The sequence below is a fragment of the Falco punctatus genome (assembly GCF_963210335.1).
Source record: "Falco punctatus genome assembly, chromosome: 6".
Lineage (NCBI taxonomy): Eukaryota > Metazoa > Chordata > Aves > Falconiformes > Falconidae > Falco > Falco punctatus.
The window spans coordinates 55002171-55022048 of NC_137585.1; the positions used below are offsets into that span (position 1 = coordinate 55002171).

At 41.7% G+C, this 19878-nt stretch overlaps 1 protein-coding gene across 2 annotated transcripts in view; it reads left to right on the plus strand.

Moving 5' to 3' along the window:
• SRGAP1 (SLIT-ROBO Rho GTPase activating protein 1) overlaps positions 1-19878 on the plus strand; it is a 160829-nt gene that overhangs the window by 131045 nt on the left and 9906 nt on the right. For both annotated transcript variants that reach the window (XM_080390739.1, XM_080390740.1), the window contains exons 15-18: positions 650-784; positions 11276-11381; positions 14836-15060; positions 16155-16234. In XM_080390739.1, coding sequence (XP_080246865.1) covers positions 650-784; positions 11276-11381; positions 14836-15060; positions 16155-16234 — 546 coding nt within the window. The remainder of the gene's footprint in view (positions 1-649; positions 785-11275; positions 11382-14835; positions 15061-16154; positions 16235-19878) is intronic.

The window sequence follows — 19878 nt, forward strand, 5'->3', positions numbered from 1 at the left end:
AGCTAAAGGAAGCCACATCCTCCTATTCTCCAGCTTTTAAATACGCCTTATTGTTAACTGCTTCTCCTATGCAGTGTTGTTCTGGAAGGTACATACATTTTGAACTGTTTTAAAACAAAGATTAAGTCTTTAAAATGACCATGGCTGAGGTTTCAGTTAGGCTTTTGGGTTCCTGTACAGTGTTTGGACAAAATGGTTGCACATATTCCTGAATGGTTTAATTTTTCAGAATGAAAACAGGTTTCCAATTCAAAGAGTTATCTAACTCAATTTTCTTTATGTAAGCTCCCAAAGAATAGTCTGAGAAACCCTATTTAATTAAGAAAATTTGGCTTTTTCATTTTACTAATTGTAAATTACAACATATCCATAAATACCTAGTTGGAAGTTCAGGACCTAGAAGATCACTAGGTTATGTAATTTAAAGGAAGCTTAATTTAGGATGCTAGTTTTAGTTTACTCATAGCCTGAGATTTCTAAATCAGTGTTTATTACCTTACTTGAATGCTTGTATTGCCATCTCCCACACACTAAAACCAAAAAAATCCCAACAACAACAACAAAACCACCAAAAAATGTCACTCATAAAAATTTTGCATGCAAAAATACTCCTGCGTGTGTGTTTCATTCGCTTTATTTACTTTTCAAGGTGAAAATCCTTTGGCAGATGACCAAAGTAACCATGACATTAACTCAGTTGCTGGAGTACTGAAGCTCTATTTCCGAGGGCTGGAAAATCCTGTCTTTCCTAAGGAAAGATTTAATGATCTTATTTCTTGTATCAGTAAGTAGAAATCTCTGTTTCTTTCTCAATAAAATTTTACTTTCACATATACAGTAGCGGCCTGAAAAAAGCGCTAACTTCACAGATTTTTCTAAGACAGTTTGTTTGCCATCTGTAAAGTCTAGGTCAGTTATTAGTCATACTCGCAGCTGTGGTTGTTCCCTTTTTCCAGTGGGATTAATGTACAGTACAACTCTTTGTTTAATAGGGCAGGAAGAATATCTTTTGGTATACAGGAGATAGTTAAATTTAAATGCATTATTATTTTCCTCTGTGCACTGGGGCAGACAGAAGGGGATGAAGTCATGACCATGCAAACAGCCTACATTACTTTTCACAAAGGTTTTCATGCCCTGCAGCTTGGAGTCAGCACTGGTGAATAAGTAACTTAACTGCTCAACTTTGTGTGTTTCCGGACCTTTATTGTGCTCAGCTTAAAACCCCTGACCCAATCAGCAGGAAAACCCCTCAATGTGAGAACAGGGGGGAGCAGCTAGATGTTGTCTGCAGAAGAGCCCAGTCTGCCTTCCAACACACAAGTTGTAATGGGATGTGTTGGAGGAGTGGTGCCTGGGTCTGTCTGTGCACTGCTGGTGTTGGTAGCCGGACACAGAGAGGTTGTAGTAATTTAGGAAGTTCACAGTGGATGAGTGAATTGCTCTGGCATGCACAAAACCTCTCCCAGTTCACAGATCCCGGCAGATGTTGAGGAGGGGTGAGGCTGAGCCAACCATCAGTAGGCTTACTGTTCCCAGTGGGTCCATTAGAAGCGGTCAGAGGTGCTAGCTTTGCGGAAAAATTTCCTCCTTTCAACCTTTCCTTTATAGCTTGCCTGCTTCAGCCAAATGGAGAAAGCGGCAGTTTCACAGGTAACGAGGGCCAGCCCTTTGGGATATTAATTAGGGCAGGCTCTCTCCAAACCATGTTATTTTGGCAAAGGGGTCTCAGCCCAGCAGGCAGGACCGCAGATTCATGTGTGCACAGTGTCCTTGGCTGGCCATCAGATGGGCCTTTCTGCTCCTTGCTGGGGGAGCCCAACATGTGTGGTTTCCTTTCCGCACACGAAGGATTGCAGTAATTCGGTCTGGAGGTTACAAATACATGGATTGCTTTGACCAGCTCTGTGTGCAATATCTTGTGTTTCGTTTTTTGCGGGGTTTTCTGCAGCTGTTGCTATTTACAGACTCGGTGGTACTGAGAAGTCCTGAAGGACCTCAAAACTGCAGTTTAACAGTCGGATCCCTGATGCAGAGGGGCACACTGTCTCTTTAGGAACCATGATCTTGGTTCTACCCGAGTTCAGCTTTAGCTAACTGCGGTGCCACAGCCCAGAAAATGTCTGTGAGTCGTAGAAACTGAAATCTAAAACCGGATCATTTTGACTGAGTGATTTTCTGCATGACAGGCATGATGGAACTTTACCTAATAATCCTGCACCGATTTCCATAACTTCTGGATGAATTAAAGCGTCTATGCTGGAAAAAAATTATTGATTTAATGGCTTCAGTTGACAGAAAATCTACGACATTCTTGGATAAGCTGTTCAAATGATTAATCACTTTCATCGTTAAACATTTGTACCACATTTCCTTTTCAAAATTTCTGCTGTCAGATTCTGCCCATTGGATCTCTTGATGACTTTATTATTTTGACTAAGTATTAAGAAAAATACAAGTGTCGGTTCTTACATGTGGAGATGGTATGGCTATGTTGAAAAGCTTTAAATAGAATTGTAAAATATCAAGAATGAGTATTCAGCTTACAGAGATTGTACAGGTGTGTGCTAGGAGATGGAAAAATATTTGCACAGAACAACTTTTTAAATGTGTTCCAGGAAGGGGAACCTGGATAATTTCAAAGAGTTTCAGTTCACCGTTGAAGCTTCTGAAGACAGGATGGAGTATTTGGACGGAGGGGTGGAAGTTCAATGTGTACTATGTGTACGTGGCACCTGCAGAGGCAGGAGAGATTCACCAGCCTCTCAGAGCATCACTGTCTGAGAGGGATCCAGTTCAGGTATCCCCAAATGGTCTTTTGTTACAAAGAACCTCAAGAAAAACAGCAATGAATACTAGATCCTTAGTGTTAGGCCTTGGTTTCCTTTGAGCATGTCCAGCTATTGCATGTTCAAGGTAGGCAGCAGATTATTTTCCTGCAGAAGAGTTGACAGCCTTTCTGTTGAATAATAGTACCATCCAGCAGATTTGAAATCGGTAACGACGACTAGCCTGGAACAAAGTTACTGCCTTTCGATGCCACATTTTACAATGAGACAATTATTGGGAAAGAGGTGTTGCCATCTGATCCTGGTTTAGACTGGCTGTTTTTGGAGGCTGTCTTAAGTCTGGATTATCATCTCTATGACAGTTTGTCAAAACAAGGTGTAACGACTGAGTAGTTCTGCTAGTTTTGACTTCTGCTATTGTTGCAGAAGAAAGCAGAGGATTTTCTTCCTGATAATGTGTTGTAAGAGTCCCAGATCTGTCTGGCAGGTTTTGGAGGAAGCTAGGGTAGGATGATTTTGTTGTTTGGTTTGGTTTCCACAAGGTTATCACGAGGGGCACTCTGAAATGGCATGTCAATACCTGCCTCCAGCAGAGGGAGGAGCGGTAAGTTTGGAACACAGCAGGTTTTCACTTTGGAACAAAAACCCTTTGGAAAAGCAGTTTTTGCTTTGAGCACATTGGGATGAGTTGACTTTGTGTTGTCACAGTGGGGGGCTTGAATGTTGTATGAGGAGGGAAAGAAACAGCTCTTGTGCCTTGCATCCACAGCCAGCCCCAGACCTGCATGCTAGGAACAGAGAGCTGTGCATCTGCATATTCTGATTATCTGAGAAGCCTGAGGTGGAGTGTTTTCACAGCTGTGTACCTAGTCTGTGTACTTTGTTAAGTGGTCTTACAGGGTACCACTTACAGGGATAAGATGCTGCTTTTAAAAAAGCAAAACAAGACAAAAAACAAACAAACAAACAAAAACAAAAAACAAACCAAAAAACCTACAAGAGTTTCAGAATATACTACCTGTCACAGTTCAGTTTAAATAGCACCTACTTGGCACATACTATCAAAAACTGTTGGTCTCAAACACCCATTCCATTGCTATCTTTTAACCTTAGTGCTTTGTATGTCTTGCAAAAAGGAAGAGAGTCCAGGCAAGATTTTTCTCCCAATTCAGACTTTGAACCTGTTTGCATTAATTATTTTTTCTCTGCTCATGTGTCCTGAGTGCCTGAGAGCACTGTAACTTCTTTAGATCACTATTGATATGTAAAGTCCAGAAAGCTTTCAATTTTTAATTAAGAGGGTTTAAATACTCTTAATTCATATTGCATTCACTGTCTGATAAACAGTGAGGAAAGGAATAAACATTAAGTTGTTTTTTAATAGTTTTTCAAGATTAATGTCAGTGTGGTTTTCCTAATCATTGGCAGAAATTGTTATAAAGGGGGGGGGAGTGAGAAAGCAAATTCATAAGGTTAATGTTCACATAAAACTGTAAAAGGGCAGAATGTCACACGTTTTATATGGAAATGTAACGTTGCCAGTGAAAAACCCCTTGAAACTGAAGTACTTGGTTATGGATGTCAAGCATAATTGAGGTTGCAGCTGCAAAATGAACCTTTCCTCAGTACAGCCACTGAGGAATTCCTTTGCATTTATGCATATATTTCCAAATGAAATAGAGCATTGTGATTTAATGCTTTCCCTTTTGTAAATACAGTGGAAACAGTGCAAAATGACTGTGACTTTTAGGGCAATTTGTATTAATTACACTCATGAGAACAATGTTACTCTGTTTGGGTTTATGAACTGTTTTAGATAAAATTTGGGCTGAGTTATGACTTCTCATAGGGGTAGGACAGAACGTAAAGAATCCATCTGATTACGGGCCATAATTCTGCATTGTCAGCAAAAGCAGTGGCTACTATTGCTCCCAGCAGCATTTGGCAATCCAGAGGGTAAAATAAGAGGGGGGGGGGGGGGGGGGGGGGGGATGTTGCACTGCACTCTTTTTTCTGCCCCTTTGTAGAAACAAGCAAAATATTTGTAACAGAAGTTAGGTGAAGACAGAAGATACTGAAGCTGTGCTTAGGGCTGGCCATAATTCACCTTCACTGCTGGGGGACTGCAGTTCTTCTCCTGTGTCAGTTCTTATACATGTGAATTACAGTTCACTTTTACATACATAGCTGTGCAATGCAGCAGCAGACACATCTCAGCTACCCAGACTGCTTAGCTTCTGCTCAGGTCATTATAATTCTTCATGGTTTCATCTCCCTTGCCTTAAATTTGATATACTGAGATGCCAGGCTGGATGAAAACTTACATCTTTTTTCCTTCTGATTTTCATTTCAGTCCCTTGCTGCCAGCAATGCCTATTTACCTAAAGGCGTAAATGTTATGAAAGGAAATTATTTTATTGCTTTCTCAGACTATTGCCCATTACTTAAAAAGTAAAGAACTATATTCTGAATTGTCAACTCTTCCTGAAAAGGTTTCAACAAAATGACAACAGCTTCCTTCCCTAAGTGACAGTGGAGACCGTTGTGTTTGTCCTCCTGTAATGCCTTCTTAAATAGATCTGAAAGAGCTGTAAGTGGCATTGCTGAGTTAATGTATACGTATCTTTGAGTTGGATTGGATTCATCTACCAGAGTGGAAAGAGGCACAAATTGTTAACTTCAGCACTAATACATATTCATGAAGATTACTTGTCAGCTGCAAACTGATCATAAAAATTACATCTGCAAATGTAACTGAGTCCCATGTGACATCCAGCAGGTGTGTAAAATACATGTTAGGCATTCATTCTGTTCCTAGTAGCCACCACACCATGTGGAAGTAGCAAGTGACCCCCACATAGAGTTATCACACTGGATTTTATCCTTCAAAACAATGGTCCTAAAGGAGAGATATCTTACATTACCATTGTTTGCTTGCTTCTTCCTCCTTTGTGCTACCCTTGCCTGTGAAATATGCTTACCTTGCACAGCACCGGCTGTTGATGTAGCACAATTCATTCACTGCTGACACCAGCTTTCTCCTTCCACGTGTTCTGATTGGTAATATCTTCCCTTTGCCAAATGTTTGCAATCCTTTTGTTACTACTGACCCATGGGGGCTGTCTGGTAACACAGGGTGGCAGAGTGTACACAACGCTCATGTTTCTGAGCTCTGACTGCTCCCAGGCTGAATCTTCTTGTTGGATAGCCATGTCTCACCACCAGTGCAGGAGAGGCCATGAGTAGACCCAAGACCAGTGAAAGTACAGTGCTTTTGTAGCATTTTTAGATGAACCAGAGTGATAAAGGCACGTAGCTGTCCAGTTGGCCCAAAATATTTTGTAACCACCAGCAATTGCTCTCTTACAAAAGTCTCTTGTTCTCCATTACCAAAGCGCTGCATTTATATATTTGAATATTTATTGCCTTTTACATGCTCCACTACTTCAGGATTACTGCTTAATTAAACATCAATTTACATTTTCTTAATGTTTTTTAGGATGATTGTATCCCTGTCTTTATTTATAATTTAGTTTTGTTTTATTTGTATTTAGGGGCTTATGTTAGTAATCATGTTTGCTCCCCTCTCAGCTTTCCTTTGATCTTCTGAGGCAGATGGTTCACTTTTGATCTGTTTTACTTTAGAGTCTGCCTTTGCAAAAACCTCATCATGAATGACCAAGCTGTTAAAATGTGTTATCTCTCGTGGAAGGGAAAAGTGGACATTCATTGATTCTGTGTGTCTCTGCAGTAAGCAAAGGTGACACCACCTCTCCAGAACAGGTTCCAGGGTTCTTGGAGGCTGAAGATCACACCTTTTGAGGCTTGAGTACTTAGCATTTATGCTTATCTCATGCTTTTGAGAACTGCTTCTTAGCTCATGTCTGACAAAGTGGCAGCTAGCTGATAAGTAATTCTTTCATTTACACAATGACATTAGTCTCATCTGGATTCACTCATCCCGTTCAAGGACAAGAACGTGGGACATGAATAAATAATCCTTTTCCAACAGCAATGCAAGATTGTACCTCAACAGATTTTCTTGTGGGGGTTGTGATCTGCCTCTTTGGAGGATTTTATAAACAGGTTGGACAACTGTCTCTCAGAGGTGATTAAGGTGAAGTTGAAGGGTGAGTTTGTAGATTTAAATGACCTCTGAAGAGTCCTTTGAGCTCTCTTTTTAATGTTTTCTGCAGCAGCTGGTGGAGGCTTCTTAGATCCCAAGTACCTCTGATGCTTAGATGCCTAGATAATTTTATGGATACACAGAAAATCAAGGTCCTTATATTATTAGGGTGCTTTGTTCCATTATTGTCTGATAAAGATACATTAATAGGTTTGGACATAGGTGCCCAGCTCTTGCACAGAGTGCTATAGGCGTGAAGCCCCAGAAGCTGGCCTCTTCCCCTTCTCTTGTTTCACCCCACAAATGTTTCCTGTGCCCTGGGCTGCACTGTAGCTCCACTTTGACAGAAGCACAGTGTTCCCACACCAAACTCCTTCTCGTCTGGCTGGCGGAAAGCTCTTCTGCTTGGGGGTTTGACCTCGGTGGCTGAGATGGGTCTGGAAGGCAGGTGTGTCAGACCGGAGCTCCAAAAGTTTTGCTCTGCTCTGAGAACTGGGAACTAAAAAATAATAACCATTTATATTTGTCATGTTTACCTGATGGTAGTCTTGATTTGTGGTTGATATTCATGTGTCCTTCACACACATCTCCCTTCCCTCCTTCACTCCACAGTCAGAAAAAACATGTTAGTTCTCAGTGTGCTTGGCCTTGCCAGAGGCTTGTCCTGTTGCGTGTGTTTGGGAATGTGAGTCTTATTGTATCATTAGAGTAATGAACCAGTTTTCAAATCCCCTGATTTCTGTTTCTGCTTGGCAGCTAATTGCATTATTAGGACAAGTCGTGTAATATCAGCACTTCAGTTTTCTTAGCTGAGAAATGGGTAATACCTCACCGGGCACTGAGGTAGGGCTAATTACAGTTCTTGAAAATCAAAGTAATGAAAAGAGGGCCACGACAGAAGTGCTGTGACAGGGGAGACACAGCCAGCTTTCTGCAGTGTTGGGCCTGCCAGTGGTTCTTCACAGCAGCAGCTCGTAGCTTGGATGGCCGCTCTGCCCTGAGGTGCTCTTCAGCAAAGCAGAGCCTGTGGAGGCAAAGCAATGCTTTCTCTTCCCTCTGCATGCGAAGCTGCAGACCTGCAAATTCTTTTTGCCTGGATGCAGAAAGATCACTCTGTTTTCATTCTTCCTTCCTTATGTGCCCAAACACTCACACACAGCATACACGCAACTATGAAATCTGGCCCCTCATTTAAAAGCAGCATACAAATACATGACGTTGTTACCTGTCTCCTTTAAACCAAATCAGTGCTGTGAGAAAGAAAAACGAGCCTTTTGAAATAGCATGGAAAGCACATGAATTTACCACTTGGCAGTAGTTCGGATTTTCAATAAGGGGGGCTTTCATGGAAGCTGGGACTGGGTTACCAGGAAGGTATTGGAAATAGACACACCTCATTCCAGCATGTATAGCTTGTAACTGCTTCACTGTAGAGGTGACCTGCTAATACTTCGTACTGATCATGCTCCTAGCAGGGCAGCACAGATAGCTCAACACATGGCCACGCAGCCACTCACTGTACCTACTCTGCTGTGTCCGTGCTGCCTAGTGGGACCAGTTCCTGGCTCATGCACCCTGCGAACCATGTCTAGGAACTGCTTGGAAGAGTTGTAGTTGGCACAAACCACAAGCACAGCGGAGAGTGTAGTAACTACTGTGTTAGCTGCCTGCCAGTGTTAAAGAGTGTGCCCCATCCTGGTTTAGCTCACTGGTTTAAACAGAGCTATTGCATCCAGATAGGCAGCACAACTGCTGGAAGGAGCTGCTGGACCCACCGGGGAGCCCAGCCAGTGCATTTCTCAGCTCTGATTTGAGTTCAGCGATGACTGAACGTGGTCCAGGGCTGGTCTCCAGAAATGGCTGGAAGAGGCAGGTCTGCAGCACAAGGCATTGGCCAGGAAAGACTGTAATGCAGAAGGCAGGTCCAGGTGCTGCATCACAACTTCCCTCCAGCTTCCCACATCCAGCAGAAGGGCTGGAGAGGAGCTGTGCCACAGCACTGCACGGCAGTGCTGCTCAGGCGGGAGTGCTGGAAGATGTAGCAAAAGCACCTTTGGACCTGCCTCCCTCAGCTCCACTCCACAGAAAATCCACCTGTGCGCATGCACACAGGCTCAAACCCACATAGACCAGGGGTCCTCAAACTACAGCCCACAGGCCAGATATGGCCCCCCAGGGTCCTCAATCCGGCCCCCGGTATTTACAGACCCCCCCGACGGGGGTTGGGGGGGGAACCAAGCAGCCGCAGGTGACTGCCTGCCACTGCATCCGCGCGCCGGCCCCCTGGTTAAAAAGTCTGAGGACCCCTGGCTTAGAGTTACAGCTCTGTGTACAGAGAGTCACAGACAGGCTGGCCAGGGGGAAGGTCGGCTGAGCTGGAGACCCACAAGGTGCCCTAGCTGTAACAGCAGCTGCTTTCGTATAGAAGAACGGGAACTGCAGGTGCAGGCAGGGTTCTTGCCCTGGGTGTGGTTTAGTTTAGGCAGGAGGAGAAAGGCCTGGCACTAAAGCTAGTGTCTGGGGGCTTTGCAGAACAGCAGCGTGGCACTACAGTGCAGATGTGAGGGTACATAGCATTGATATCTCCAAGATGTGGTATGCACCAAAAAAGGAGAGGAGAATCGTTGTTCTGTGCAACAACCTTGCTGTGCAAGCAGCTCCCAGGCTTCGCATCTCCCTGCCATGGACTCCTTAACCAGTAACCAGAAATTACTATTTTTGATTCACGCATGAATTTCAGCTTAAGAAAATGTAGTGGCTTGAACTGATTTTCAGCTAGAGCTTGTGTTCAGTGTGACTCACTAGGTTATAAATCATACAACTTGTTAGCAGTCCTTTTTCCTGCCAGCTCTGTAGCATCTCACCAGGGACACACCATTCCAGCCTTCAGCTGCTCTGTTAGGGAATAGACTTTTATCTCCTGTGGGAGTTCCACTTTGCTGCTCCTGCGGTAGATACCACAATCCAAATGGACTTTCTTCTTGCAAGCAGTGGTGGGCTGTTCTTCTGCAGAAACTCTCAAGGAGCTGAGTTTCATCCCATCCCTTTGTTCCCCAGCGCACTAGTGGTGTTGAGACAGTGGAATCTCCTGTAAGTGCAGATGTAGGAACAGGTTTCCCGCACCCACAGTTTACTACAGTGGCATTTCCTAATGTACTATAGCACTTCTGTGTGGTAAACAGAAGCATCGCTGCCAACGTGCTGTGCTTATGCTTAGTACTGGGTACCAAAATACTAATTACTAGACACCAGTTGCTCTAAGAAACGTAAGTCAACACACATTTTGCATCTACAAATAAACATTGATTGGTAGAAACAGCCATAGCAAAGAGCACAAATAAACACCAAAAACTCTGTTTACAGTTAGCACATTTTTATGTAAGTAATTATTCTAAATGCGTACTCTTAAATACCACATTTTGGGGTACAAATGGCTTTTCAGCTATTGGAATCAGCTTCTGTTTCTCATCTCCATTTTTTTTAATAGCCATCTCAGTGCCACTCGACAGTATTTCTTATGCAGTCTGCTAAGATTTCCCCTAGATGTGGTTAATTGCAGCATTCTTTCCTGGCTGACATAAAAAGCATTACTGAAATTTTAGGTTGTTTCTGACAGTGTCATTTACACAGAAAACACACTGAGTAAAAAATTGAGATATTACTTATTTTGAAAAACAATTTATGCTTTTATCCCATCACTGTCCCACTTGCAGCCACATAATCGTTCTGACCAACATAGAGGATAATGTATCCTTGTTATAGGACATTAGAAACTGATGCTTTTATTAAGCTGACCTTGTTTTGCCTGCTTCAGAAGAATTTTTGTGGACTGCTATGAAGTCATTTGGGAAAATACATCTGGTCTTTGTGTTTGTTGCTTACACACCGTAAGACATAAGGCCTTTCTCCTGCTTAGCCATTAAGAGAGTTATAGCTGAAAATTTGATTAAGAAAACTCATTAGAGAAGCTTGGTGATTGGAATATTATATCTGATATGAGCGTTCAAATAAAGAGAATGAATCTGTATTTGAAACTGATGGCAAACATCTCTCCTTGGTTCCCTCAGGTTATTTATGTACCGATACTGTGGTTTTGTGAGCTGTCTAGCTTAAGCAGTGGCCAGAATTTGACTTAGGCAGATTTGTGACTTCTGATACTTAAAGATGTTCCTTTTAAAACTGTGGTTTTAATGAGAGAGAGAAGGACTTTTAGATCTTGTTTTTCTAATAGGCCAAAATGAGAAGATACTGGCTACGTCCATGTGATGGTAAAGAGTCGAAGTAAATTGAGTAAACCGACTGAATGCTATTTTAGACCATTATATGAAAGGGAACTTAAAATACTTTCTTCTGTTTTCAGGAATAGACAATCTCTATGAGAGGGCTCTTCACATCCGCAAACTCCTCCTCACTTTGCCCAGGTCGGTCCTTATAGTGATGAGATACCTCTTCGCCTTCCTCAACCAGTAAGTGCTTTATAATTCCCAAGGTACCGTGTCTTTATCTGCCTTCCTCTGCTGGAATTGAAGTTCTTGGGGTTTACTCATGCTGTATGTAGAACTTATATTTAAGCTCCATTTAACACAAAAGATGATGTTCTAATAGGCAATGAAAATAGAAGGAAAACACCAGTTTTCATTCAAATTAAAATTCTATTTGTCCAAAACTGAGCAAGGTTGTAATAAGACAGATTAAAGTGTTGTCTGAAATGGGGAGGCTACAGCATTGAAGCCAGTAACAAAATAAGCTGGTAAGAAAAATAACAAATACAAACTGTAGCTACATTAGACATGGTTTACGTAATTTAAAAGTAGAAAATTTTTTTCCGTATCTCAAGCTGGATTTAATCTCCTAATGGGAAAAATAAACAGTATATTCAAGCAGCACAGGCACTACAAGCTACCTATTTGATGCCAGGAACTGCTAGGGTGAGACTTTGTGTTGCTGCTTCTATTTTCTGGCGATAGGGCTACAGTACAGAGAACATGCATCCCCTGTGTATGCTTCGATATAAAGTAGCTTGGTTCTCACATTGCAAAACAGAGGCAGCTGCTGGAAGGAGGGTTGTGTGAGAAAGGGAAAGTGGTGTTCAAGTCTTCATCATCCCAGAAAAACTTCTTCATTCTCAAAAAGAAAATAAAAGACAGGTTGAGCAATTACACTGTGTTTCTCCCTCCAGTCCTTCACAGCCCTCTCTGGTTTTGCTGACCCCCAGTATTTTCACTGAAAATTTTGCTTCTTGTGCACTTTGCCCTGATTCTAGCTTTTCTTTTTCTGCTGTCATATTGTCTGTTTCCTTTATATCTGATTTTGTATTGCCTTCTTCCTCTTTTTTCCCTAAATTTGCCCTCTGCTGATTCATTCTGTCTTTATGACCTTCCTCATTTCATTCATCCTGTCTGTTCCTATAGAAACAGGGTCTTTCAGCCCGGTTATGTGTGCATGCCTGTATTCACAGCTGTTCCCATTTCCTTTCTTCTAGTAATTTGTGAACCACTTTCAAGCAATATTTAAGAGAGGGGCAGAGATCTACAGTTTTATGAAAATAACCATTCATTTGAAACATTAATTCATCCCCCAAAAGTGACGCTGTGTAAATGTCTCAAAGGCTTATATCACAGCTTCTCCTCTACTTAGATATACAGATTGGCCAGAGCTGTATGAGGTTGTGCTTGTTACATGGTCTTGTTAGCTACATCTGTGCTCTCCACAGGAATCCAATGCAGAAAGCAGCCTAAATCCCTTACTGCCTCCAAATTGCTCCTGGTGCATCCACAGGAAAAACATTCCTCTGACTTTCTGCAAATCCAGTTCTGCTTTTTGCATATGCAGTTATGCCTGCTTGGCCACATGAAGTCATCGGACCTCATGGCAAACCTCATTTGGTCTAGCCTTCTGCTTAAAGTTTCTAACGTTAGAACAAGTTGCTCAAGGCTCTGTCCAGTCAAGAACCTCAAAGGGCAGAGAATCCACAGCCTCTCTGAGCAGTCAGTCCCAGTGCCTGGTCACTCGTATAGTGAATAATTTTTTGTGCACTTCCAGTTGGAATATCTCTTGCTGTGACTTGAATCTATTGCCTCTCATCCCTTTGCTGTGCACCTATGTCTGACTCTCTCTTGTTTTTAATTTTGATAGTAGAAGACTGCAGCTAGATTCCTCAGTAGCCTTCTCTTCTCAGAGGCTGAACAAACCTAGTTGTCTCCACTTCACTTTATAATCCACATGCTCCAGCTCCCTAGCTGTGTCAGTAGTCCTCTGCTGGATTTGTACCAGTTTGTCAGTCTCTCAAAACAAGACACAGTACCTCACGTCCAGCTTCGTGAGCACCAAGTGGAAGAGCGATAATCAATTCCCTTGGCCTGCTGGCTTTGCTCTTCCTAATAAGCCACGTATGCAACCAGCCTTCTTTGTGGGCGTGTGGAATTGCTGCATCACATCCAACCCCTTGTCCAAGAAGTGCTTTTCCCAGTGCTTTCCTTTGGGAGCTGCTATCCAACAGTCAGCTCCAGACTAATAATACATGGGATTATTCCATCCCGTGGGCAGGACTTTGCATTCATCCTTGTTGAACTTGATGAATTCCCTGTTCATTCATTCCTCCATCTTGTCAGGGTCCTTCAAAATGGTAACCCTGACGTTCAGCATATCTACTGCCCCTCCACAGTGTGGCATCATTTGTACGTCAGCTGAGTGTGCACTCCACCCCATTGTCTAGGTCATTCACATGAAGATGTTGAATGGTATTGGCCCCAGTATTGAGCCCTGAGGAGCACCACGTCTCCAGCCACCAGCAGAACTTAACATGTTTCACAATGATAGATACAATCTTTTTTACACATTCTTGCACACATATAAAGGCAAAATCACCTTATAAAACAGTAGAACAAGATGTCTCCAATTAACACACAGGACATAATAAATCACGGCATAAAAAAGAGGAGAGCATGATGAATTTTAGTTATGAGAGGAGCTAGTTATGAGGGAAGTCATTTAGAAGGTTTGCCTCTTCAGTTTGTATTATTTGTACGTGGAAAGCACTCTCTAAAATGCCCTTTCTAAAGGGAATATGATGCTGTATTTACATACAACCAGACATAATAATTCATATGCCTTACAGAGTGCAGAGCAACACTGAGGCAAAGGACATCCCAGTGCTTCAGGTTCTGTTTGACTGGCCCTGAACAGAACCACTCAAAAGCCAGCATTTCCACTAGAAATGTCAGTGCTTCTAAACAAAGAAATAAATAGCAACTTTTCATTCAAAATCAAAATTGAAAACTAGTAATATTTCATTTTCTGGAGGAAAGGAGAGCTTGCAAAAGTTGTTTAATAAGAACAATCAAAGCCTTTCATTTGGACACTTCCAAAATGAAACTTGTGGGAGTTTGTGGGCAGAAGGCAACATGCTCAGGTATTTTGGGTTGTATGGTCAAAGCAAACCAGAAGTTGCAAGAGCCTCTGCCAGATCCAGGAACTTAGTTGCCTCCAGAAGACAATCCAGTCTGCCTAAGTTATATAGCCAGTTGATGGGAGAGATGCATTGAAGTCTGATGAGAAATGATAGGCATGTATACCCACTTTGCATCCTGTCCTCTTGGGCCTCCAGGGATAAGCACTGATGAGAGAGAAGCAGCAGCAGGTCATGCATTTTACATTAGCCCATTAGATCATCGTACACTAAACACAATAATGTGGGAACACATACCTATGCTTACATATATGTGCTCTAAACTCACTTTATAATGTATATAGCCTATTGAAGAAACCCTCGTTTTTGTTTTGTTACTTTATGTGGGATTAAGTTTCAAGGAAAACAGGAGATCTCTTAAGTTGTGATGTAAAATAAAGTTTCTCCAGTTTTCAGAATAAGGTTAGTCACAGTGGAAAAGTCAATTTTTCTTTATTTTTATGTTATAACAGCCTTTCACAGTACAGTGATGAAAACATGATGGATCCGTACAACCTGGCCATTTGTTTTGGGCCAACCCTGATGCCTGTTCCAGACATACAAGACCAGGTATCTTGTCAGGCACACGTGAATGAGATAATCAAAACCATCATCATCCATCATGAGGCTATTTTTCCAGATGCTAAAGAACTTGATGGCCCAGTGTATGAAAAATGCATGGCTGGAGATGACTACTGGTAAGTCAGAGTATTACCCTTCTATCTTATCCTTAAGAAAATCATTAGGCTGCTTGTCTGGGTAACTCCTGTAATACAAAATTACTTTCGCATGCAATAGATTTATGAAGATAAATGTGAAGAGCATTTAGGTTCGCATAGTAAAGTGTTAGCTATAAAAAAACATGAAGCAGCCAGATGCAGCCAGAATTCCAGGTGTACCGTGCAGAGCACACAGCCAAGTAGGAAAATGGCTTTCTAGCTGTGAACCACCTTAACAAATTTCAGCTTATGATGCCTTCCCCCTGCTCCTTTCCTCTCTGTCATGGTTTAACCTAGCAGGGTAGCTAAACACCACACACCTGCTCTCTTACTTCCACCCCACCAGTGGGATGCAGGAGAGAACTGGCGAAAAAAAGTAAAATTCACGGGTTGAGGTAAAAGCAGTTTAATAGGACAGAAACAGATGGAAAATAATAATAATAACAACAAAACAACAACATATAAAAGAAGTGATGCACAATACCAAGTGAGCAAGTCATGCTCACCACCCGCCAACCGATGCCCAGCCAGTTCCTGAGCAGCAGCCCCAGGCCAGCTTTCCCCCTAGTTTGTACACTGAACATGACATCATATGGTGTGGAATATCCCTTTGGCCAGTTTGAGTCAGCTGTCCTGGCTTTGTCTCTTCCAAGCTTCTTGTGCTGATGAGAAGCTGAAAAGTCCTTGACTTAATGTAAACATAGCTTAGCAACAACCGAAACATCAGTGAGTTACCAAGATTATTCTCATCCTAAATCCAAAACACAGCACTGTACCAGCTACTAGGAAGAAAATTAACTCTATCCCAGCCAAAACCAGGACATTCTCTTAGCAACATACACTTTTATAAATTCAAGGATTCAAAGGTTCTGGGAACTTCTTAACTGACAATGTTGTTTGAAGGAGAGGTGTGTAGTCTTCTTCAGTAATTGTACATTCATAGAATGTCATGAGAATTATGTTGCACATAACGTTATAACATTATAAGAATAATTGTAAATAATCTCATAGGGGTGGCGTATTTTTGATATGTGTGGTTTCTCTCTCTGCTTCAACCTTCTGTTTCCCTTCAGTGACAGCCCATACAGTGAACATGGTACATTAGAGGAAGTGGACCAGGATGCTAGTACAGAGCCCCATACCAGTGAAGACGGTATGTCTGTTACATTGCTGTGCCTTTGATGGGAGTAAGTTTTACAGGTGTTCCATGCGGGAAACCTTCTTCCTTTCCTAATTTTGTCCTATTTGAAAGAAGGAGATTTCAGTCCTGGTGTTCTGTGGCAAAGCCAGCATCTTTAATCTCTGTTTGTGTGCTTTTTCACACTGATTCATCTGTGTTTGACCAGCTGTTTCCTTGTTCTCTGCTGATTTGCCCAGTCACAGGAAGGGCAAGAGAGAAACTATTTCGGTCAGCACATGTTATTTTCTGATATAGTGTTAACATTTTTAGTGACTGTATTTCGTCCACAAAAACTAAACTTACCAAAGGTGTGTCTTTAAATACTTCAACTAAGGTATATTTGCCATTCAGTGGGCTCTATTTTTATGTGAATTTAAAAGCTGTTCCATCAAAGGGATTTATAATGACTGAAAAACATGTGCGTATCCCCCACAATGAAACTTTGAACAATAGTCATTTGCTGTACCTATTAATCACATAAACTGTGACAGTTCTTGGTACGATAGATGTGAATGAAAAATTTGATGCATCTCTATCATACCAATTCTTTTTAGCCAAGTTTCCTAAAGGTGTATTTGACTGACACATTTCAGTTGGACCATCCTTCAGATGTCCCTCCCAGTAACTTCTGCCCAGTTTCAAGAAAATGCAACAGATGGGAAGAGGTGTCAAAATTGTTAAATAACTACAATTTTCCTGACAATCAGTAGCCAGTTAGAAGTGAAGGATTCAGAATAATGCTTTCTTTAGAGAATAGCTGCAGTGTGAGCTCACTGCATATCTGGCCAGCAGGCAACGCAGACAGAGCAACCAGCACGTGTGCACTTAGCACCAGCAGAAACAAAAGTTGCCTCTTGTCCCTCTCAGAGAATGCATGGAAAGAGGAAGAGGAAGAGACAGAGAGGGGGAAAGGGGAGGAAGAGAGCTACAGCAGAGAGGGAATTATTAAATTTTTTTTAGAAGGATGTCATAAGGGATACTGGTTAGGAGCTGGGACAGTTGCCATAAGGAAGGGGAACAGGAAGGTGTATCTATAGGAAAACTGGCTGCACTGGTCCCATTGCACACAGAACAATGTAAACAATAGTTCCACTCTAGCTGTACCCGTCTTTTGTCACGTAGACAAGCTGTCAGTGACAGATTGCCTGTCTCTTCCCCTTTGCTGCAGTGAGGAGGGGCAGGCAGAGTCTATTAGTGCAGCTGTTTGGAGAGGAGGGACAGTTGGGTGGGCAGACATCGCAGAAGGGAGAAAAACTGAGAAGTCAGTGTTAATCTTCCGCTTGGGGTGTATACCCATGCCTGCACCCACAGTAGGGAATACTGACAGTTTTATGAGGCAGCTTTTGCATAGGTTCCTCTTGACCAGCTCTATAGAGCTAAACCCACCGTCTTTTTCCAACACAGTGGCACTAAGTGATATGAACAAACTCATAATTGCACTTTTTCAAGACAGTATAGCTATACTTTTATAAGAGCTCCTTCTTCCATTAGAGGTATGAAGCAAGAGTGGAAGCTGAAGAAGTCTGTCCGTCTGTCGTTTAGAACCCAAGTGAAGTAGTGAAAAGCAGGCAACACACCAGTTCCATATACTGGGACCAACTTTGGGGTCTCGTGACCAAACTGAGGCCCAAGCAGGCATGAAAAAGTGGTACAGCTTTTCAGCAGTAATCAAAAGCGGTTACTTCAAAACCACACCTAGGAAAGAATAAAACATCAGCAGGATCCAGGGGAGCAGGACCATGTCATCACGTAATGCATCGTGCCTCGATAATCATGGGCTCTACCCCACCACTGCGTTGTTATAACAACAGTTTTACATTCCTGTTGTGGTGCTACCTGTGTTATGACTGTGCCACTGGTGAAGACAAACCCTGAAGAGAATAGCTGTCAAAAGGACGAAGTTCTGTTAAAAGATTTCACTGCTCGAGAAATGTTGTTTTGTTCACCAGATTGGCCAGCAATTTAATTCTAGTTGCCCCATCACACCTTTTTAATTAATTCAGTGCTGAAAGGAAGTGGACATTTGTGTTTACAGCAAAATAATTGTTAGCACAAAAATATTTGTAATCTAGGGAAATACTGCTGCAAAGATAAAGATTAACAAGCCTGGATCACATACAAAACAGTGTCAGTCTTCAGTTCCTACCAGCTCTAACCCATTTTTTTCCATGGATGCAGCTTTCTGTTATATAGCACATTTTTCTAACATAGGTTACAGGCTTTAAATTAAATGCATTCATCTTCTCTGCACATATATTCATATGTTTGTCCTTTGGACAATTATTTAAAAAAAAAATGTTCTTCACTAGGTATGAGAATAGGTGAGAACTTTTCAGTTTGCATATTGAGCTTCAGGAGAGTCACTGATTGACCTGTGGTGGACAAAAAAAAAAGCTTCTGTTAAAGGGTCTGGAGTATTTTGGGGGTTTAATGTGAACGATTCATTGATCATAAGCTGGATGCATCACTGCCAGCTGTATGTGGAGAGAGAAAAAGAGAGGCATAGCATTGCTGCTGTATTGATCAGACACATGATACTTACATATTTCCTTCTGTTATGAGATGGAAGGAACGGATTCTATAAATGGAGGAGTGGTTATGTTGAAAATCTGATTAATTTTATGCTGAAATGTTGTATATGCAAGACGAAGCAGCTAATCCCATAGGAATTACAGTTATTGAAACATAATTGAGAGGCTATGACCAAAAGTGAAGGGATTTATTTTTCTACTTTATTCTTGTTATAAGAGTCACTTGTTGTATAAAGTTAAACTACAAATGACTCTCTCTGTGCCTACTAGAATAAAGCCATCTGTAGGGGCTGGCTCAGTAGTGCTAGGAATGTTTAGTTACAATTTAGAAAACACAGGAGTTATTAAAATTAAATTATGTCTGCAGAGTTAAAATCTGGTAGCTTGGGGAAAAGAAGATGGGAACTTATGATTGAGCATATAAATACTTAATAACTGTTAATTTTAAGCATATAAATTGCCCTTTTTTTCTAAGGTTACTGGTGTTCTATATTTCTGTTGATCACTGGAAAGGGAAGAGTGAAAGAGAAGGAGTTGTATTTTACTGCAGTGTTTTCAGTCTTTTTTAAATGTGCAGAAAGTATCCCTATTAAGGAAAACACATAAGTTTCTTTTTTTCTCCAAAATGTGGAAATGAGATTTAATTTGTGAAGTTCAGAACATTAGGGCTCAGGCTGAGGCACAAAAAAAATCTATCTGTAATTTGGCTGCAGAAGAGTCTTTACCTGCAAGTGTTTCTGCAGTAAAGATTCAAAGGATGTTGGTCGTGTTTCGCTGAAGCAGTTTTTAGCATATTTCCTTTACCTTCAATTTGCTGGAGGTTTTTTGTTCTTGTTGAAGGCATATGGAAAAGGGTGAGTAGGTTTGTTTTCAAAGGAAGTAAGAGAGAATTTCCTGAGGAAGTTGAACAGATGGATTTCTCCTGGGAAAACACATATAATTAGTGTCATACTGTTCATAGACATCTCATACACATAGGGTAAAAACTGAGATGGTAGTTCTGCTGGGAACAAAAATTGCAGGGACATGTAAGACTGTTAAGTTACTGTTGTGTCCCCAACACTTAGTAATTTTCCTGCTTTTCAG